The sequence below is a fragment of the Ochlerotatus camptorhynchus genome, unplaced genomic scaffold, assembly GCF_037179485.1.
Source record: "Ochlerotatus camptorhynchus isolate MF236.1 unplaced genomic scaffold, CSIRO-AGI_Acam_v1.1 ptg000351l, whole genome shotgun sequence".
Lineage (NCBI taxonomy): Eukaryota > Metazoa > Arthropoda > Insecta > Diptera > Culicidae > Ochlerotatus > Ochlerotatus camptorhynchus.
The window spans coordinates 148,107-171,506 of NW_027040839.1; the positions used below are offsets into that span (position 1 = coordinate 148,107).

The following is a 23,400-nucleotide window of genomic DNA, read 5'->3' on the forward strand; positions in this document are numbered from 1 at the left end:
TGAGATCCGTGATTTGGACCGATCTGCAGGAGCTGGTAGTTGCAGCTTCAACGAGGATGAGGTCCAAGACTTGGGTGGATTATCGGGAACGTGTAGTTCTGTTCTACTGCTGACATCTGGCCATGACCTGCTTCCAAAATATCGGTTGGGCAAACTAATAGCCCTTTCTTGATTTGGTTTAATCCAGGGCAATGAAGAAAGGTGGTTAGTGGGATCTGATCGTGAATAGAGTATTACATTGACAATTAATTTGACATTATAAACCAAACTTAATTGAATACGAATGAAAATACTAACTAGTATCATCGGAAAGTGCAAAACGTTTGGTAGAACTACTTCCTACCCGAACGGACTTAAAGTCACTCAAAAGACTGTCAGACTTATCGGGATTGATCGAGAAAGCACTAAGCGTTTCCGATACTTCAAAAGAGGTTATGCTGGTATTTGTGTCCATGATACCCAAACAGGCTACGGTGCTGGAAGTCGACGGCTCTATTAGTAGAGCATATCGGTGGTCATGGCCTGGATCGTGATACATATTCTCCACTTCGAGTTGTATAGCAGCATCTACGAAACAACATTATTACTTTAATCGTTTGTTTACACAATCACAATTCCATTTACCCAGAAGCAGTTGAAAACCAGAACAATTTTCCGCATCTATATTCACCTTTTTTCCATTTCTTCCTGAATTTAAAAGAAATTATCAGCAACACTTTTCCACGCATTTTTTTCCCACGTTTTCACTCGCGTTTTTTCCACAGATGAAAAAAAAATAGCGAATGTCGATTTGGTGCAAAGCTTTTTTTATACATCACTGATGTCGTTTTTGTAAGTGCATATCTGCACTGTCAGTCAATTTGACATAAACGTCGATTTGAAACCAAAAGAGCGTATTGGCAATAATTCCAAAAAGCGTGAATAGGCATGTTTGTCGTTTTGCAAACATTATTCAAGACACTTAAATAATCGATTATCACAAATTTTATCAAATTAGTGCGCATATTGCAGATTTTGAAATCAAATGCAATAAAAACCCGCTTTGTTTACATTTTGCGGCTTACGTTCATTTGAAAAAGTACTCGCAACTTTAATAATTAGAAAGCAAAACGACGAACGTACACTTTTCACGGGTTTCTCTGCTCTGTTACTTAAGACAAACGACATCTCCATAGAAATCAGGTGTAAGTAACATCAAAAAATACTTTGATCGGAAGATGATAACGCCAAAAAACAATTTGACTGGTAAATAAATTCAAAAATAAGATGTATATAGTGTAATAGCAGGAGCATCGATTGACATTGATAGCTCGACTTTGTTTACCTTTGCTACTTTCGACGTGATGAAAATTTTCTCTTGATTTTTACTGCAGCGGTGTCACCATACAAATTGTATGGAGGAAACTAATGTCATGACATCTTTCCTTATAACATTTTCATGACATTTTCCAACTCTGGTCGGGGTAACATATTAGAGGTACATATATAAAAACCCAACTCGACCGCGTTACGAAAAGTGGTCAGGTTTTGCCCACTTATAACCTATCAATAGCGGATGGATTTTAATTCGAAACAAGCCAATCGATTGAAAATTTCTCTACGAATCTGCATAAATGAGCATATTATCAATGTTCAATAGTTCACTATTGAAAATTACACAAATATCCAATTGTTGCAATAGTGATCAAAATTATCACCGATTACCTGCAAAAAGCACTTTCCCTGACACAGATTTCAAAATCGAATTTCATCCAGTCTCGCTGCACCGTTATACAATGGTCGTGGTGTTCGGTCGGTCGAAAAATTCTTAATTTTGTCATCAGAAAACGAGGCGTTTCTGTGATGGGAAAAAGTGGTTTCCCTAACACAGTCGCCGAATATTGATATCAAGTACGTAATCCAACACAGCAAAAAAAAAGTAATATCGATCAATGTAATTCAAGCTGATGTATAAAATAATGATGTAATAGCAAAGAGCAGATACAATATTACATCAATGGATGTAATTTTGTTCGCAAAATCGATGTACATCGTACAACGTTATATAACACAACCGATGGATTGACCTGGATGCAGCAGTTTGGATGTAATATTCAACAACTTTTTTTTCTGTGTACGTCAAATCAACGGTCGTGTCCTGGATACAACCTCTTACTTCTTTTTTTCTTATCGTTTATTTTTTTATTTTTTTAAACTTTATTCCACCTCTTCATGAATTTGTTTAAGAGTATTTTCTGTACATTTTTCAAGGTCATCAATCGGATGTCATTCCCATATGATTAAATCTAACATACCATGTATTTTTAAGGCAACATTGGGGGTGCTATTTCAAAAACCAAAGCTGGTCGTGGCATGAAAGTGGTCTGATTTTGATCCAGAGATAATGTATTTTCATTCTTAATACGCCAATCGATAGGATTTTGTTTTTAGAAATCTATTAAAATTAAGACTTTATTTTCAAAAAGCCACTATTTAAAATTGCACTAATGTGCAACTGTTGCTATGATAATTAAAATTATCACCGATTGCCCGCGAAAAGCGCTTTCCCTAACATAGATTTCAAAATTGAATTTCATCCGGTCTCACAGGACAGTGTTTATTCAATCACCGCATGTGGTTAGTGATGGTGTTCTCCAGTACACAACGAAAGGCTCCCCGCAAGCAGCTAGCTACCAAGGCTGCCCTCAACCGATGATCGGATTCTGTAGCTTGTCGTGAGCCGCTGTGGACCATCTATGCCAAGCGCGTCATTCTCGTTCCGAACAACATACAGCTCGCCAGCCTCATCCGTGTTGCACACCCTAATAGCTCAACATTACTATACTATCACGACAAAAAGGTTCTTTTCAGGAACACCATATATTATTGTTGTTAATTTTCATTGAAGTTTCGCTCGCCTTGCTCCCAGCCACATCATCCCCAACACTCTTTGATCGCAATTGGAAAATTTTAGTAACAAATTCTTGCAATCAATTTTCGCTTTTTTATTTATTGAATAAACCAAAAATAAATGGCAATTATTCAGAATTCTAGAAAAGCACCACACCATGGTAATAATCGAAAAATAAAACAATTTTAAATAAAGAAAATCTATAGGTCAAAGTGTGTCATGACTTTTAGTATAATTTTGGTATTGGTATTGTAAATTCAGAGATAAATTAGCATTTGGCGTCAGATTATCAACTTTAATATTGCCGTTTAAGGGAAAATAATTCGACACAACTGACAGCCACAGCATGCTATTGTCAATTCAGAGAAAAATTAGCATTTGACGTCAGATTATCAGCTTTAATATTAGCAGGCTGTGGCTGTCAGTTGCGTCGAATTATTTTCCCTGAAACTGCAATAGCTTCAACCCTGCTTCGCAGTTTTCAAATTTACCAAACAAACTGTTTCTTCAAACCTAAACACTCATACGAAAATAATAAAAAGCAAACGCTGAGACACTGCTGCTAATAGAGACAGCATAAAGTTCTCTCGAAGGCACTCGTATGGGTAAGCAACGCCGGCAACGCCTGAACAAAACATCAACACACCACACCGCACCGTGTTGATTGCCAAAGCAAACACCACTGACTGGGTCGTGTAGAGTGCCAGGTGCGTTTGAAAAATATCAATACAGTGCGAGTACGGTAAGCATATGATCGGAAGCAACGGCAGACCTCAGCTACGCAAGCAAGCATCTGGTATTGTTCGGAAGGCAGCGGATGTGAACACACATCCCAAAGTGTGTGCCAGGAAGGTTGTGACGTCCGGAAAAGTGCGCAGGAAATATATTTTGTCAATCACTGCCGCCTGGTTGGTTAGACCAAGTGTTGTGTCGAAAATTCTGTGGTTTAGTAATGAAATAAGAAAGCAAAATCTGAATAATTAAACCAAGATTGAAAGATAGTAAATTTCAATAAACCTACTAAAGCACTAGAAGTGGAGTTAGAAGAAGACATGTTATTTAGCACCTTGTACACACATAAAACAGCTTAATATATCTTCATCTTTGGCATACAGGGAATCTGACTTTCTTCCTAGTATGATATCACTCGTGCATTATTGATGAAGTCCCTGAAGCGTTTACCGACGTACGTACACATTGCTAGCACGAACCGAGACACGCACTCTTATGTTTTCCAATAATAAGGACGAGTTTTACACGTAAGACTGTATGTATAAATTCACGAACAAGGATACAACATATAAACAACCGTCGACATGAACGATGTGGAAATTCAACTAACATGTCGAGGGGATGTAGGTCACTGAAATCTTACTGAAAAAGATGTCAAAGTGGTAGTTTATTGTAACTTTCAGTAATAGGTGCCCTAAAAATGTAGAAGGCAATAGAGGTAAAATCCTCTCTCATTAATTTAAATGTTTTTTTTAAAACTTCAGAACTATGAGAAATATGGTGGCATATTTATCATCTTATCAAGTGATCATCTATGGTGCCTATACAGCCAATCTTCTACAATATTATGCATAATCACCATATGCCGGCATAACTGTAGCATCTAAAGAAGACGTAATTTCCCCTAGTTGACTTAAAATTCCCGTCAACGTAAAATTAACATTCGACGTGGCCATTTTATAACAAAATAACGACAAACCAATAAAATAAAAAAAAATACGCAGAACGAATTTCGCCAAATGTTTCAGGTTCCTCCAGGTTGACTCACTGCACCATGGTGATTATAGGATGGTGCTTCTGCTTTGAAAATATATGGACGAGGAGAGAGTGGGGGAGGGGGTGGTGCAGTCAAAGAGAAAATTGTAAACAAACTCATTGGGGACCAAACATGTCTGAATCACGAATTTGACACATTAGAAGACCTAGCTATACTTATCTTGCACTGCACTGTCTTACTGGTCCTTCTTTTAACAGTTTTTTTTATATCCACAACGCAAAGGCTTGGTGCGTTCATTACCTACCATGTGCAACGAACGATCATCAATGGTTCCTCTCATCCTCGCTCTTTCTCTCTCGCATTCAACTACTTTTCGTTCGGAATTATTTTCCCGGTTTCTTTCATATTTTATACCTTCGCAAAGCCGGTCGTCCAAGTTCAACAGGCACAACACATTGTTATGTTACGAGACGGCTGTTATTGTATTGGTATCTTACTTGCGTTCACATGCTTATGCTTCGCGAATGTTTTTAGGGACCTTAATTTATGCGAGCCGAAAAAAAACGCATCACATCTGCTCTTTCTACGCCCTCCCCACTCACCTCGTGCCTACTCACCCGGGCCCAAGTCCGTAGTGTGCTCATGAATTTTTTGATCACCCTCGATGCATAGTCAGACTCGAATGCTGTTCAATGGTTAAACTTGTTTTTTTTCCTTGTTTGTTTTCCGTCGTTCTTGTTTTCCGTACGGAGTACCAATGCAACCGAAAAAAAAAATTGAGAGAGAAAATTCTACCTCAGGAGCTCCCTCTCACAGACATCAGAATAGAAGCCATATTGAAAATTAAGGAATTCCGGCACAAACTTGGTTCATGCACCTAGTGAACAATTATGCGAAGTTTCATGGTGTCGAAGAGGGAAACACAAAAAGCCTACGTCAGTTGGCGTTGAGCTGCTACAACAGATAAAACCTGACAATTTTGCTTTCAGAGAGTCGCAATCAGTGACCGAGTTATCAGAATGATGTTTTCTTATCAAGATCAACAATTGAAAAGGTTTCAACTCCATTTTGTAAACAAACCTTATAAGGCCATTTTCTCACGAATAGAAACCTACACTAATAAAATTACACACATTTTTATTAACGAATTTCCATGTGAAATTCCACAAGATTTTCATGTGAAACTCCACATGATTTTCATGTGGCTACACATAAACAGAATCCACCCAGAAGCACACATGAAATTTATGAGTCAAATGAATAGTATATGTGAACACATATTAAGTATGTGTCCGACACATAAATATCATTTGTTGATCACATTGCAAAAATTCATGTATTAGACACATAAAAACAATCTTTGAAATTGTATCAGTGTACATTCGCAAACCTGAAACAATCGGGTAGAAGAGAATTTCTCCTACGTGTTCATGTTGTTGGTTTGCGTTGGTTGACTTCGGTTCGCGACAAAATGGCCTTACAAGGTTTGTTTACAAAATGGAGTTGAGGCCTTTTCAATTGTTGGTCTTGTTATGTGGTTTCCATAACAACGATTAACAACATCGTTGTTGTGGTGAAATTGGTGTACGGGGTATTGAAACATGAATATTATCGAACTTGCATGAACCACGGAGTTGGGCAATATGATTAGAAACTAGATGCAGAATGTTTGCGAAGCAAAATCTATATTTTGAACCACTCTAAAATTTATGTTTCATTAATTTAGAGATAAATCAAGTTAGTCGAATTATTCCTAATTATTTGACGGTAGGCTGTCTGGATAATTTTAATAAAATAAAATAAGCATTTTTTAAAAACTATATCAAAACTTTGAAACTTATATGTTGCGTGGATCGTTATAGTGTAACGGAGCATGTCGTCGAGAAGAAATTTTCAAATTGTCGCTGAACAATATCGACGATATGGAAGACAGCGTGAAAATAACCATCACTAACACAAAAACCAAGATTCTACGGCAGTTTGTCATCAACAAAGGCAATGCACCTGACGTCGACATGCTGGAGCTTTTACGCTCGTATGCCCAGAAGCGTTCAGCTGACATTAAACACTCGCATTTTTTGTTCGTTATAATCTTGGAAAGTGTACAAAACATTGTTTTTGTCGTTCATCAGCGTTTTTACTTGTAGATTCAGGAGTTGACATCTCTGAGCTCAGTAGCTGAAGGCTATGTCGAAAATTCCTTACAGCAGATAAACTGATTGCGGAAAAAATGTTGGGCGATTCGGGTGAAAATTCGGGAAGCACAACAGAAGCAGAAAATGTTCATCCCAAAATCACTGTTCCCCATGCTTCAGAATTTGGTGTGCCGCCACCAATGACAACTACGCCCAGGCAATCAAATCCGAATCAAGTACAATTCAATATTTTAACTAACTGCACAATTAATTTCTATCAGAATAAATAATGTATGATATATTCGACAAAAAAGTTTTGATTTTAATTAAAAGAAGAAGAAGAAAACACGATTATTCTTTGCCCTCTCGATTTAGAAGCTGCTTTGGCCTTTTATCAAAATCCAAATCACAGTACGAAAGCTCGTGAAATTCAACGAACACAGAAAAGTGGCGAAAAGTACTACTTTTTGGCATTTTTGTTATAGTAGGCCATTATGTCATGTTAAAAAATAGATATTATAATGCGTAGTTGCAAACAACTTTTTTATGTATTTCAATCATGTAATGTGATAAATTTTCCGCTACTGTATAGTATGTAACTTCCGGGGTTGGTAACATTAAATCTTTAATGTAAAAACTCAGAAATTCAGAAATTTTGTCCAGTATACAACGATCTCTAAACCACCATGCAAAGGTGGAAGCATAACTCGAGGGCTCCTGGCTACTGCGATGCACACCGGTTGCGGCACTCTGCTTCTCTCAGCCGGCAAGCCTTCTGCCTTCCGCTAGGCATACGGTATGGAATGGGCGTCGGGTATGGGCTCTGCCGTAGGAAACGACGGTGAAAAATGTGTTTTCCTCCCGTCTCTTTCGCACCAACCGGACCCCTAGGCAAGGCAACCGGCATGCATGTTGTCCTCCTGTTGATGTATGTGTAAGCCGGGCGCAGGGGTTTTGGTCGGTTCAACCTGCGTTGGGTGGGACTGTTATGCGCAGATCGGTTTCAGAACAACGCCGTGCAGATCGTCGCTGAACATCGTAGGTACATCGACGTCGGTTTTATTTTTTACGTTCCGTTGTGAGTTTCATTGGATGTCGTGTGTGTTGTTTTATTTTTGCGGTGCTCTTCTTCACGACCGGTAATCGATATATATCCGACGGGCAAGAACCGGCTTTTTGGGCAAATTTCGCGATCGTTATCTTTCCCTCGTCCGATCCAACGATTCGGATGCTGCGCTGATCCTGGGACCCGTTCGTCGCGATGCAGTTTTGCAAGGTCCACTCGAGCGATCGGCAGCAGTGACACACCAGGCGACCAAGGTGAAAACGGATAGAATCGAATTCATTTGAATAATTTGGCTTGGGTGACAGGAAGTGATATTTATTACCTGACGGTGAAGATGGTGCAGGTTTCCTTATATGGATCGTGAGAATTATTTGTGTGAATCAAAACGAAGGAATACGTTAGAAGCAAAAAAATTGGCGCTCCATACGATGTGTTCCTAAAAATTAAAATTGTTTTGTATCAGAGAATAGGTTAATTCATCAAGAAAATAATTGAATTAGCCTGAGTGAATGAGTGAGCTAATGCTATAATCAAGGAAAATAGAGCTTGATTATAATTATTTTGAAAAAGTATTGTGAGAAATACCGGAGAAGCAGAAGCCGATAGTGGTACGCCCTAGGCGTTGTGTTGTTTGGAAGTGCTGAACGGTGCGAGAAATCCAAAGTGCTCGTGGGTTGTACTGAGGGAGGGTGATTTTCCAATCCATCTAATCAAAATATAATAAAGCAACGGCGAGGGAAAACATAGATATGGGCAAATTAAGCAATTACCGCTTCGCTGTTATGATGCTGCTCGTCCACATTGGCGCAGTTTTCGGTAAACTCGAGCCGATCCGCCACAAGTGGTCGAGGTCGGAGATAATGGATGGCAACGGATTGTACCTGTTGGAGTGGAAGGTTGACCAGAAGGATATCGTGTTAACGGTGACGGTCAACACACGTGGATTCATCGGTCTAGGATTCTCATACAAGAGTGAACGGATGAGCGGTTCGGATTTGGTACTAGCTTGGGTAGACGACCGCACTGGCAAACCAAACATACTGGTAAGTGATCTACGTATGATTCAACAAAGATCCAAACGCTGCGATCCTAAATAATTATGTTCAAAAATAAAGTTCTGAATTCTAAACATTGACAATTCCCAGGACACTAACAATTCGTTGGTGTTAAGTAATGGTAAAATATATTATATATGGTATCATTATTAGCTACTTGATTTACGCTGACTTTAGACGAATATTACCACTTCCATTTTGCAGATGCGCTAGATGTGAGTGGGATAGATAGAACATGTCCTACGCACAAAAATCCCGGGTGGGACAATCAAAGCAATGTGCCACCCATAATTTTATAACGAACCGATACACAAATTAACGAACTATTTGAAGATTGGGAGCAATATCAAACATTTATGGAATATAGCTTTGATCAAAACATTCCTTTGCAACCCAAAGATGAAATCCTCTCTTTATTGGTTTTGGTATGTCTTGTCCCACCGTCTCGATAAGTCTCAAAGTCGCCCACTGGTCACCATAGCTGGTCGAACTTCAGCCGAAGCTAGAACCGCACTAACGTTCATGAGACAACGAACCCTACCCCTAGCTCCTCCCCTGATCCTATCCTTCAACAATGTACCCCTCTAGCCTAGAGTAAGCCGCGAGTATTCGGCCCAACTCCTACTAGACATAGATATAAGTGAATATTGTTAAAAAAAAAACAATGAACAATGAATTATTGGCTCCGTAAAGCTAAAGCAATTGAGCCTTCCAACTAAACCAACTAGATAAAAATAAGATGAAATTAATAATGCTCTTGAATCTTTGACTAATTCCTTAAATGAAGCAAGAGCTGCATCAATACAAAAATACGAGATTAAAGTCGATTCAATTATAATAGACGATAATCTTCACCTCTTGATCCGTCTGAAAAATGTCCGTATGAGGCAATATCAACCAACACGTGATCCTGCCATAAATGTTATCTGGTGGGATTTGCAATAACGATTCCCTGAGGAACAAAAATTTTGAAAATAATATTTGGAAGTTAGACCATTTTTGAATCGGAAAAACAGTTTCCGCACATTCAAGGTACGCGAGCAAATCGGCGATCATCTCTTTTGCCAGTGGTGGCGGGGGGGATACCCCAAAAGGGGAGTTTGGAAATGGAGATGATCAACCCGATTCGTACCTTGCTCAAAATTGACCTTTGCTCGCTTTCTACTCTCTATATACAATTGTCACACTGCCTTTCATCTCCTCATCTGTCGTATTAAATTACCACTTTAAGTGTGATATTTGACTTTAAGCATCTCCAACTAGGTTTTTATATGTTAACACTCCACGAACACGATGCCTCCGGTAAAATGTTTAACGGCAAATTGACAAGGTTTGAAAAAACATTGCTCAGCAAATTATCAATAGATTTTTAAATTATTAATATAAAATTCATGTTAAAAGTATGTAGTTTCAAATGGCGTCAAAAGATTAGAAATTCGTCACTAAATGGCTGAACTATGATTTTTCAAACATTGCAAGAACTGCTCATGTTTTCAGGGGAACAAAGAGAATTGCTTCCAAAGCTCAGGGGATAACTATAAGCATATTTATCTATTCAGAGAAAACTTTAAATCACAGTCCAGCACTCTCAATACTTCACAAAGTCCTCAAAACTATTTCCAAGTCAAAATTATCTGAAAAAATAAACTATTCAAAATGATTATTTTGTATATTATCAATTGCAGAGCCTAAAACCTCGATATTATCATAAATTCTCCATAAGGCAATAATCCATCGTTCTGACCGAAAAAAGCAACATAACACGTTCCACAAAGGTATATTCGTGTAAAACGAAAATAATCATTTCGCATTTGATACTCAAAATCATCCCCACCAAGATGATTATGAATATTGATGTGACAACAGAACAGGCAATAATCAATACGCATCTTTTAATGACAGTGTTCACTCGGCTGTCGACAAAAGCAGGCCACTCTCGATGTGTGCTACGCGATCGTCTGTTTTCTCGGCAGCAACCATTGTGTGGTCCTCCTCATTGTTCTTCATCAGCAGTTCTTTCGGTCGATGCGTCGTCGACTTTGGAAAACAACCGTTTCGTGATGAGTGTATGAGTGCTGACCACGTTTTGCGTCCATTGCTGCAATGGACGCGCTCTGACCCTCGTTGGCGTACAACAATTTGCCATACAATGAAACTACTGGAAGCGGCTCCAATTCTGATGGAGGAGGCTTTTTGGATAGCGGAAGATAAAGTGTTTATTGTGTTCTCCTTTTGACTATAGTTTTAAAATGTATTGTATAGTGACCAAGAATCCTCGGCTCTGTAAAGTTAATTCGGTTGAGCCTTATCAAATAAATTAATAAAAAAAAAAAAAATCTTTTAATGAACAAAAACAATGTTGACTTCGAAACTCAGCGGTTGCCTTGATCAAGAGCATGTTATCATGTCAAAATTAAAATTCATGCAGGTAGTTGGTTTATCTTTCACGGTTGCCTTCCTTTTCAGCTTATTTGAGTGTAGAAGATATGATTTTTATCAGCACTGGTGTAAATTCAATATTCGGCCAAACGTCTATTCAACCAAATGTATTTTTGCTAAGCGTCCTGGCTAAGAAAATAAATAAATGAACGTGGACGCTACTGTAGGATCTTCATTCGATCAAACATGGCCTTAAGGTGAAAGAGAGTAAATAAAAATTTCAAAAATTAATGTCTCTGAGATATCACTTCAAATTGCAAAAAGCACTCGTCAATTTTTTTTTCCTTTTATTATTTAGCACAACACGACGAGATTTTTTTGCAATGTGAAGTGATGTCTCAGAGAAATTAATTTTTGAAATTTTTATTTACTCACTACACACCAAATTTTAGCTTTCCTTATCAGGAAAACGGTTTGCTGGATCAGCAACAAAAAAGCTTTACTGAAAAACAGCAAACGATATTTTTACCGAAAAATTCAGCTAACATAAACGGTTTGCTGGACACCCAGTAAAGAGGATTACGAGACGAACCAGCCCAAGGCTGAAAGTCTCGTTAATAAAGAAAACTAAACTAAACTAAACCCAGTAAAGAGCTGTCAATCTCTTAGCGTCACAGTCGCAAGTATTTGCATTCGCACGATTCGTTGGTTGGTAGTTGGTAAGAGCACTGGTTATATTAAATTTTAATAAATTATTCATGGAAACGACCCTAGCGATTTTGCCTTAATTATTTGTGTATTTGTATCAAACTTTTTTAACAGAAGCTGACATCCCCAAGTGAAAATAAATTCGATTGACTGAGTTTATTCAGCAAAATGCTGTGAACTGTCATAATTTTTTATTGCTGAAAAATCAGTGAAGAAATATTGCTGAAATTTTTGCTGATTATCAGTAAATTACTGATGTTGTCATTTTGACAGAAGTTGGAATTGCTGGAAAATTCAGCAGCATTATTTTGCGGGAAAGTTTGCTGATCTTGCATCAAGTCTAAAATCAGCAAAATTCTGTTGATTTTCAGCGATTTAAATTTGGTGTGTAATAATTCACTTTTATTAGTGTTCGGATTTCGATGCCATCGGAAAAGTTATTTAAAAAACATGTTTGTAAGATAGTGGATAATGCGGATCGAATTAGCGGTGCCGGTGGTGTAGTGGTAAGCGTGATAACCTCTCACCCCAGCAGGCCTGAGTTCAATCCCAGTCGGCACCGCCGGGATGTTCTGAGGCATAACATCTCTGATCACGTTTCTTTCGGAAGGGAAGTAAAGCCGTTGGTCCCCCGGTTCATGAGTTGATGAGTCGATAGGTAGGGTCCAGGTGTTTTTTTTTAATACAGGGGGGAATCTGCTCCCAGACACCTAAGAAGATAGCTCAGGGTGTGGGGATGGGAGAGGTAGCTCTCCCGACCCACTAAACCTTACCCTGCGCTCTAGGCGCTTGCCCTCCCCGGAACCGCCCGAAAGCATTACATCATGGGAGGGGGCCGGTTGCGCTATGGCGCATCACTAGTGGTGTGTCAGACGTGACACTCGCTACTGCACAGTGAGCAGCTGTGCAGGGCCTTCCTCTTGTTGTTCGCTGTTAATTGTTCACCTGAGTTCTAGAGCAGACGTGATAGCCAGCCAACTGTCCAGGGCCAAACAGGACAGATGTGACCGCTTACCAGCTGCATGTGCTAAGCACTCTAAGAACCAGGTGTCACTCCTGCCTTTGCACAACGAGGGTTTGTGCAGGGCTTATCGACCTCCTGGGACGAGCTGGATGGGGCTCCAGCGTCCTTACTCTGCTGTAGTTCATTTAGCCGCAATATCTCTCCCTTGGGTTCGATAATTAACGTTTCCAGGGCACACCATGCGGAGGCGCACTACTTCATGCCCCTAGGGTCCAGGTGTGGGAGCTGCCTTCCTGGCGTCGGTAGCATTGGTGCTCAGCACGGAAAACAATATCGACGGAAAACAAATCAAGGGAAAAAAATGCGGATCGAATTGGGTTCAAAAGTTTTGAAAAACATCGAATTTTGGGCAAAATCTGTAAAAGATAATTTTATTGAGCACACAGATTTTGTTTACCTATACATTTGATTATTTCGTTTATTGACACATAGCTAACATACGGACAGCTCATAACATACTAAAGTACGACCAAGGAGCGCTTAGATGGTGATTTTACCAAGGTAATAACACTTGTTTAAAAAAGCTTCTTTACGGGAAAATTGATGACATTTTGAATTTCGGCTCTATTTTTGATGAAGATTACGAATATGCCATTATCCCAATACACATAACGTTCGCTAATTGAAAGAGACCTTTTGATTTTTGTTAAAATCGCATCTTTTGTCAGCCCTTCTTTTATAACTGGAAAAAGTAAGTTACTGGCTGATTATTTTTTGACATTGGATTAGGTTGGACTAATTTTCCATTCGTTTAAATTCCCGCATGCGACAATTTGATTAAATTTGATGTTTCATTCGTATGTTCATGGTACCAAAAAGATAAATTGCCAATCCTAGACGCTGTGTCCTGAAACGTGATCACGGCATCTATTCTTCTATTCGGTAGTGATGCCGAAAGCGCCAGCCACGCAGAATGTTTTGTCATGAGGTAGTGTCCGATGCGAATGTGAATTGTAGCTACCCCTGCACTAGTTCTCTTTGGTAAAGCAAAAAAGATGTTCTGGTGGAGACGAGTTTTGTGAAAAGAACCATTTTTCCGAATTAGCTGTTACCCAATACCATTTGTGCAGGGGTTTCTGCCTTATATGATACAGCATGATTTTTCGGGAGCCTTGATCCGGTTGTGTCAACGGTGGAGAAGGCGGAGAAGTGGCAAGGACGCAGTGATGAAGTGAATGGATCAGAGAAGTGGCAATGGAGAAAAAGTGGCAATAGCAGCAATGTTTACTAATCATTTTTCATGAATAATGAACATTTAGTGTTCAAGATTGCTAGATTGTAAACATTGCTCGCAGCTTGTGTCACTGTTTTCTCTAGCGAGTGAACTCAAACCCATCCTTGCACTCGTCTATTGAAGATGGTGAGCTTTTGACAGAACGTATATCACAGTCTTTTACATAGGATCATCGATTTACAGTAGCCCTAAAAGCAAACTAAGCTAAGATCCTTACTTTTTTACCTAGGGGATGAGTACTTAAAGGGGTTAGATTTTGATAAGTTCTTCAGTGGGAATGACACTGATGAAGACTGCACATTGTAGTCGAAATACTTATCTGTCATGGATACCAAAATTAATTAAGTGGAATTAAATGGAAGATAACCTTTTTTGCTGTTTTATGAAAACTTATAGTTCTAAGTATATATGGTGTAAAGACACCAAATACGCCCTCAGAGAAACTCTACTGGCCTAAACGAGGATCCGGAACGACCGATAAAGTGGCCACATTATAAAAAATGTCCTAGAACCTTGGGGTTTATTCTATATTGCTCAGAATCAAGAGATCAAAGCGTATTCAATATGGAAACTATATTTTGGAGTATAGTGGCCATATTCTGGTTCTCTGAATAATGACCGATGGATCGACCGATAATTTGGCCACATTATAAAAAATTTCCTAGAACCTTGCGATTTTTTCAGTGTTTGTTCAAAATCATGAGATCAAAGCGGCGTCTAATGTATGTAAAGTTGTCGCAGTGATGTTAACAAATGGTATGAGTGAGTCAGATTTGCCCCGTGTACGTTATAGTGTCAATAAAATATTAAACTCAATCACCTAATAGACATTCTAAAGAGAACTAGGATATGATTTACCGATTCGATTTACTGATACATGCATCAATCAGCATCAAGTATCATTTAATTCATGAAACGTTCAGACTCTTCAGCCAAATTAGTAATACCTACTAAAGACGATTATCATTGAAATATTTTTAAGCTAGCTTATGATAATTGAGGACCTTAGAACATGAAGCATGGTATTTATCCTGGATGGTTCAAGGGATCCAACGATAAAATGGTTCAAAGAAAAACAGCGAATGGAAACTAGCTGATACTCGGGGTCAGAGTATGTCATAAAAAATAAATATCTGTTATCAGAAAAGCTGAGAATGGTAATAAAAAAAAGCTATTCTGGTAGAACAATCAAAACCTGAGTTTATCTCTTTCAACGAAACAGGAACAATCCATTACGATATCTACCGGAAGGGATACTGACGCAAAAAGTCTTGTCATGAAACATACTCATAACGGTCTTCTTTAGATGCTTCTGTTAAAGAAAAACAGGGAAAGTCGTATAGGTCATATAGGCTGTTCGAGAATAGCTAAATTCCGGACATACACTTCATCGAATTGAAAGAAATGTATACATATACCTTATTTGGAAAAAAATCTTCCTTCTTCGATGAAATGTATGCCCGGAATTCAGCTGCTTATGAAATAATTCTAAAGAAAATTGTTCTCCTCCAATAGCATCACCGGAGGCATCAACTATTTGGTTAGTATTTAATCTATTCAGATAAGGATATGAAATAGCGCTCAGGATATTGATCTTATTATAATCACTTAACCCAACTTGTCTGTACCCACTAGCACTACTTAGTGAGTCACTTCCGAATTTGCACATCAGGATTTCATCCAGCGAACAATATTGTCAAAGACATATTTTTCTTTTGACGTCAAGATCGATGGTAACCAAAAACGTTACTGATCTACCAACTGTGGCTTTCATCGCTCCTGATTTATGAACTTATTAAGCATTCCTCCACATATTTAGCACGGTGGATGCTGCTGTCAATCCGTTGCTGTTTTTTCGATCCTAAGAATTAGGGGAAGTTGAAACGAAACGCTTTTCGTATAAGCGCTTGTATGAAACAGTCATTTCGACTTGGTTGCCAATGTGAGCCCAGGAAACAGCCACACACCGCAATTGTCGAGGGAATGCTTTAGATCGAACTATTATGCTGCCAATGACAGCTGCTTGTTGGTGTCGAAGGGGAAGACGGGGTAAAACGGTCACCTTTTGTATTATTGAAACAATCAACTCTTTTAAAAAAATATGACGTAGAGTTCTTTGGTATAGTAAAGCTGATGTTGTAAAACACATAAAAGGTTAAGCGTCAAAATTAACAACAAAAACAAACATTGTATAGGGCGGCAATCTGTTATAATGTGTTTGAGGCTATTACATTATTCATTAATCCTGTAAAAGTAACGTTACGTTACCATGGGACCATTCATAAACCATGTAGACTTTCTAGAGGGAAGGAAGGGGTAGAAAAAGTTTGCACTAGTCTACGAGAGAGGAATGGGTATTTGACCAAGTCTACGTAGTTTAAATTTGATTTCCAAATATCTGATTTCTCTTAAAATTAAAACTAAAATCGTTGCAGAAAATAAAATATCATAAAAAAATACGTTAATGTGATTTGTTTTTCGTATTTTATACTATCATGTATTCAAACAGTACCGCTGGAATTTGGGCAACACAATCTATTTCACTCATCGTACAAGCTTAAGGTTTCTGATGAAGTCATCCTAAGCAACATTGCTAGTTTTATCAAGGTTCTAAAGCATTCAAGTCTAGATCTTGGTTTACAGAACCCTTATAAAACCGAAATTGCTACTTGGGATTGCATGCTGTGAGCAATTGTCCATTCGTATAGCGTTTTAAATTTTTGATGAACTTTTGAGAAACTTTCATGCATGCATGATAGAAATTGTAAATTATCTAGTACATTAGGGTCTTTTTAACCCAGCGTCACTTTAAAAAATCTGAAACTTTGTAACGAAATATGATAAAGACCTGGAATTTCCTCACTTTTTCTAACTTTCAAAAAAGAACATTTTGCTGTCAAAAGAAGCTTTAAGCGACCTCTATGAGTGGCGCTACAAAAAGAGCAACACATTTTGCAGTACACGCAAACCAAAAATCTATTACAATAAATGTTAGTTCCGTTTCCTATCATTCTCTGTTCATGAACATCGCAACGAATGTTAGAAATTGACCATGCAGGCGATGTAATGGTTTTTTGTCTTTTTTATTTCGTGTTCTATCTACGCTTTCGACTATACCAGTAAGCTTGTAGAACGACGCACACACTTGCCTCGAATCTCTCCAGCAGAAAAAGCGTACGAAGCCGAGTATGCGAGAAAATTAGCGCTTCCTGTTTGCTTTTAGGCTATCCATATTCAGGAGCATGGAGAGAGCAGTGGAGAAAGCACAGGTCTGATAATTGCAACGTTCGTGGTTCGACTCCAGTTGGCAATCTGATTCCTATTTTTTTCAACATAACTAATTTACCTCACTAATACACTTTACATTTTTCGGTCTACAATTTTCTTGCATTGGACCGCAGCTAGGTATATCGCATCCTCGGTTCATGCGGTCTCCACTAACATCCTCTGATGATGAATCCCACATAATTGAAAGCGAATCTTACATCCTCTGGTTGGGTGTAGGGTCTAAAAAGCCGATTCTTGATCTTTTGGCCTCAAATGAATGATAAAGGTTCTTATAATGTCACCCAGGATTTATCCAAATTGGCCATTTAGGACACCTGGCACTGGTTCCGATAGGGTACAAATGGTCTTTTCCAAAATCTCTTCTACTGGTACCGTCCGACGGCTCAAAATCTTTGATTTTTCATCCAGAAGTAAAAAAAAACATCATGTCATGGACCGTAAGGTGAATCTGAACACATCCGGATACCCGGAGCCAGTTCCAGTAGGGCTCAAAAAGGACACTTCCTAAACCTCATGTACTGGTACCGTCTGAAAGCTCAAAATTGTATGATTTTAATCCAGAAGTAAATAGATATCATGCAACAAACAAACAGGTGGATTTTTCCACATCCGGATACCCAGAGCCGATTTCGGTAGGGCTCAAAAAGGACACATCTTAAGCCTCATGTACTGGTACCGTCCGACGGCTCAAAATTTGTATTTTTTTTTCATCCAGAAGTAAGTAGACATCATGCCATGGACGAACAGGTGGATCTGGTCACCAGAACCGGTTTACTTCTGGGTGAAAACCATAAATTTTTAGCCATAATAGTACCAGTACATAAGGTTTTGGAAGTGTAATATTGTGCCCAATCGGAACCGGTACCATGTAGGCTAAATGGCCAAATTGAAAAATACTGGGCAGGGTGCCATTCTAAGAGCCTTCATCTTTCATTTAAGGCCAATAGGGTTTTTGGGAGCGGGTTGCAGTTTGGGTCATTTTTGACCCGCTAATGCACAATGTGTAACTTTTTTCTAATGCATTAGGAAGGTTAAACACGAATACAATAATCGACTAATTCAATGTTCACTTCCCTGTATCTAATGGAAAAGTTCAACAAACGAATTTACCTTCCTAATGCATTAGGGAAAAAAGTGTTTGAGAAGTTGGGTCAAAAATTACCCCAATGCACTAGGAAGGTTTAGTTCGACTTCGTCGTTTGAATTATTGTGAAACTAGGTTCTGGCTTTCTATGAAGTTTATCTTTCCGGTAATGTTGGTAAGCTGATCAAGGCCTTCAAAATAGTGATGGTGAACGGGTAAATTTTTAATTCTCTAACTACGCAGCGGGATTGTACATGTCAACTTCCTGTACCAATAAGCTGTATCTTGATATCCTGACCACCTGAGAAATTACTGTTTTTGGAAATCTTGTTCAAGTAATCAAGGCTTTTTCGATGGTAAAAAAATTAGTTTACAACCTTCTCACTACGAGGCATAAGTATGAATGTGAATTTTCAGTATGTGCTAACGGGTGTTCAATAAAAAATGAGAATGATTTCAGTGCCGTCCAGCGCTCTTGTGAGAGCATCGCGACTAAGTTGCGTCGTACGGCTGACCAGGGCCCCTTCTCCAATATTCATTGACGTTTTTTTGAAGAATAAACATTATGTTTTTAATAAAAAAATACTGAATCAACTGAAAAAAAAAAATTTTTTTACTAGCTATATGACTGAAAAATCTCTCATTTTTTATTGAACACCCGTTAGAAACATCTAGAAAAACTAACCATCTAGAAGTTGGTTTTATGACTACCTAACAAATATTATTAGCTGATTAAAAGTTGAAAAAAGCTTCTTTTTAGCCGGATAAGCAGATTTTTGCCAGAATAAGCTGTTATTCGGTTATCAATGTTTTTGTGGTAAAACTTACCTTACAGTGATAAAATTGTATCTATCTCCCATTTGAGGTTTAGGTTAAATTTCACAGAATTCTGTGAATTATTCTTAGGGTGTTCATGATCAGGAGATCAACTTAAAGGCCATGTGCACTATAGCACCACGTAGTGACAGAGTTCTGAACTATCTTACCCACCATTTAGAAGACCATGGTCAGCTTTCCCGAAGACAAAAACTTCATATATAGTCAAGATATGTTTTATACTGGAAATTGACTTGTACATTAGCGCCAAGAAGTTAAAAAATTCTGAACTACTGTTCTCTAACCAATTGATCCACTTTACAACTTTGCCGAAGACAGTAATCATCTATATGGCCAGAATCCGTATGGCAATCTTACCCCTAAGGGTTGATGTTTTTCTTGCATTATTTAGGCTTTTCATGTTCGTGATAAAAAAAATCATCAAATTAAATGAAATGAAAATCATTGAAATTAGTGGAAGTCCTCTTAAGATCATTTTTCACTCAATTAACCACGGAAATTTCATATAGTTTTGGCAAAAGTTTACTGTAAGCTTAGGGTGGCCGTCTTACCCCGTCGTCCGCTACATAATTCATGTTCTTTTTTCAGTAACAGCATACAGACGGCTGCTTTTCTAGAGAATAATGTAGTGGTGCTTATTGTAAGCGCATGCAATCAAGAGACAGCTGTAGATCGTGTACAGGAAAAAGCACATGTAGGCCACCACCATGCAAACATTGAAGGGTGAACTTCCTTTTTTCTCCCCCACTCCATTCGACGCACACAACACATCCATCGGATCTGCCCGTTTCCGAACCACGTGTGTGTCTGACGAACGACTTCGAAATGTGGCCATCCCGTCCGTAGTTGAGATGATGGGCGAGAGGGGAAACCCCTTCCCTTTTGAGCTATTTGTCCTCTCTTCTCATATCCTCATCCAGCACTCGATCCTCATCACTTTTGATCCAGCACTTTTCCTCCCGATCCAGCTACTTTCCAAGCATTGACAAGGGATAGAGAGAACAGCCCTTGAACGCCTGAGAGTGTAATACACGAGTATTTTTACAGGATTATATTTCAACGAGTATTCGTGCCGGTGCCTGTGTCTATACACATCATGAGCGAAAGTTTTCCGTATCGAAATGAAAATAATATTGTAGCTACATCATCCACACGGTTGGCATCTGTTCACAATCTGACAGGCCGTCCAGGAGAGGGCTAATGTGCTTTCCTTTTGCGATAATGGCAATATGTGCGGTCGCGGAAATGCGGTTCCGGTTTTTTCGGATGAATTAAAATTAATTACTCCTCACGGAAGGGGATGAGAATTTCAGCATATGCTACAGTGAACTTCCGTCATTGTTGTTACTAAATTGGAGATTATTTGGAGCCAAAAAAGGATGGCAATGACTGGGATGTGCATTTGACATTTATGACGAGCAAGATTTAAAAATAAAATGAATTGAGCATCGATGAGATTTATTTTCGATATGTGTCCAACTATTACCAAGCCTCTGGAATGAATGAGTAATGAATTTTTGGTGGTGGCATGCTTCAAGGAGAATTTAATGGCAGCATAATAAACGCTCACGTAAAGAAGGGAATACACTGGAGTCGCTTTTTACGCGGTTTTTTTTTTTACACGGTATTTTTTAAGCGGTTTTTTTACGCGGATTCCGGAATTTACGCGGTTTTTTTTACGCGGATTTTGGTTTTTTTACGCGGATATCAGAATTTACGCGGTTTATCATTATACATATCATATACTCCCATAGTCTAATACGCAATTACCAATACATCTGCTTGCTCAGGAGCAATAAACTATTGAAAATGAGCAATTTAAAATTAAAAGTTGCAAAAGAAAGTATTTTGTTGGTCGTAAAACCGCAAAAAATCAACAATAAATTGAAAACTTGCAACAGAAAATTCAAAAGTACTTATAGAAAACACATGTAAACAGTTCCAAGCCAAATGGGATAAAAAAATTTAACTTGCATAACTGTTTGTTATGGGCAATCATTCACATTTTTAAAAACATTGGATCTTCTTGTATTTTTTTTTTTTCAAAATGGCTTCTTTGACATTTTTCAATTAATTTAGCACGATGTCGTCACTACTGATCGAAACGACGTCTGCGACAAAATTGTAAAGAAATGTAAAGTCCTCATGGGAAAAATACACGGTTATTTTTTTTTAATTTGGAGTAAAATTAAAAAAAAAAAAAGTGCTGAAAATTCAAATATTTCACAAAGTATATCCTTGATATTAAAAATTTATTGTTTAAATAAAGCTTATGAAACATGCAAACATTTGAAGTATTTAAACCATGGACACATGAAAATTTAAAAAATCGAAGAAGTTCTACTTTTGGTAAAAAATTTAAACTTCTTGTGAACAATTTCTAAACTTCGTTTTTTTTTCAAAATAACTAAAAATGTACCTTTGCTATGTTTTCCAGAAAAACCTTATTTTTCACTACAACTTAATAAAAAAATTATAATACCCGAACGATAACCCAAAGTAGAACGTAGAACGGGTTGGCTGAACGAACATGTAACAAATTATGAAAGATTTCGAACGTTAATAACTCAGCTGCCTCTGGACCAATTTCAATAATTTTAACACCAATCGATCAGAAATATTTCTACGCATCTGATATTGTTTAGACTTTAACATTTTAAAAATGTCACTACTGAAAATTGCTGATCGGATTCAGTTCCAATCACCGTGTGTGGTGGTGTCCGGTCGTCGGCAGCAGCAGTGCAGCATGTTGAACATTGTTTTCCAGTACACAACGAAAGGCTGCCTGCAAGCAGCGAGCTTCAGCCCACATGAGCATCCATAGAAGGAGGAAGAAGTACCACCTTCGTGAGTCGCTGTGGGCCATCTATGCCAAGTGCGTCATACAAAAGAGTATAAATAGGGAGAACCCCGCACAAATTCCTATTCCTACACAAAACACAAGCTCCTGCAGGCAGTTAACACATTAAATTTATTATATAAGACCACGTAGTCCTACGGCACCATTGCGTACAACCACATAGAGCTGTCCCTTGTAGTTTTTCTTTGCGTGAATAAGCTTAAATTTACCTGCAGTTTAAGAAGAACTGATAAAATAGTAAACTTTGTTCCTGAAATATACCAAAATAACCCCCACTTGTTTTGTCCCATGTTGATAATATTCGCATAACAGTCATACTTATGTTCGCACGATACTCTATGAAAAAATAAGTTGGAATAAAGGCTTTTTTTATCAAATCATCCTATCTTATCACAGTTAGAGACCTCTAACTCGTGTTATTACCTATTTTGATTTGTTTCATGGGGTGTACAAACGAAATGGTTATTGTGGGTGGAGACATACGAGGTGACAATTGTCACCTCACCGGTGATTGAGAGTCACGACACGAAAACAATGCATTTTAAGCTTAATTTAATATAGAAAGATATAGAAATATAGATTTTATTTAGAAGATTTTCTGCATGTGATTCACAGTTAACAACAGCGTTCAATTATGTTCCCTTTCGTTCAGGGAGATTAATCCAAAATTGCTTCTGGTCATCTTTGATGATTAGTACATATGCCGACCGGATCAGTTGTAAGGATGTTTAAAAAAAAATCACTATCAGTAACCGTCTTCATCTGTTTCTTGGAAAGGATGCAGCAAGTTTTCATTTCTTCGCTGTCATCCACTGAGCTGCTGTAGTTCATCTTGTAACTGCCTTTCCTTAAAATTATTTTTCTTATGCTCTCTATCTATGGGCGTGGCTTACATTGATTCAATGTGTACTGAGAAACTGTCAACTTCATCTCGAAGAAATCGCTAGCTGCCATGAGCTTCTTCGTTTTCGGGGCCACATCGGTAATTTCTTGGAACGTTGATGTAGGTCGTGACGCATGGCTTTATTGACAGCCGCGTGAAAACTGTCGGCAGTCATAAACGTATGGCCAGACTCAAAAACCTGAGGAGAACTCCTTCACTTTATTTTCT

General features: G+C 38.3%; 1 protein-coding gene across 1 annotated transcript in view; it reads left to right on the plus strand.

Annotated features, from left to right (window-relative positions):
* Window positions 1-8,269: 8,269 nt before the first annotated feature.
* Window positions 8,270-23,400, plus strand: part of LOC135709143 (MOXD1 homolog 1) — a 141,468-nt gene continuing 126,337 nt past the window's right edge. The window contains exon 1 of the mRNA XM_065231359.1: window positions 8,270-8,863. Coding sequence (XP_065087431.1) covers window positions 8,570-8,863 — 294 coding nt within the window. The 5' untranslated portion in view covers window positions 8,270-8,569. The remainder of the gene's footprint in view (window positions 8,864-23,400) is intronic.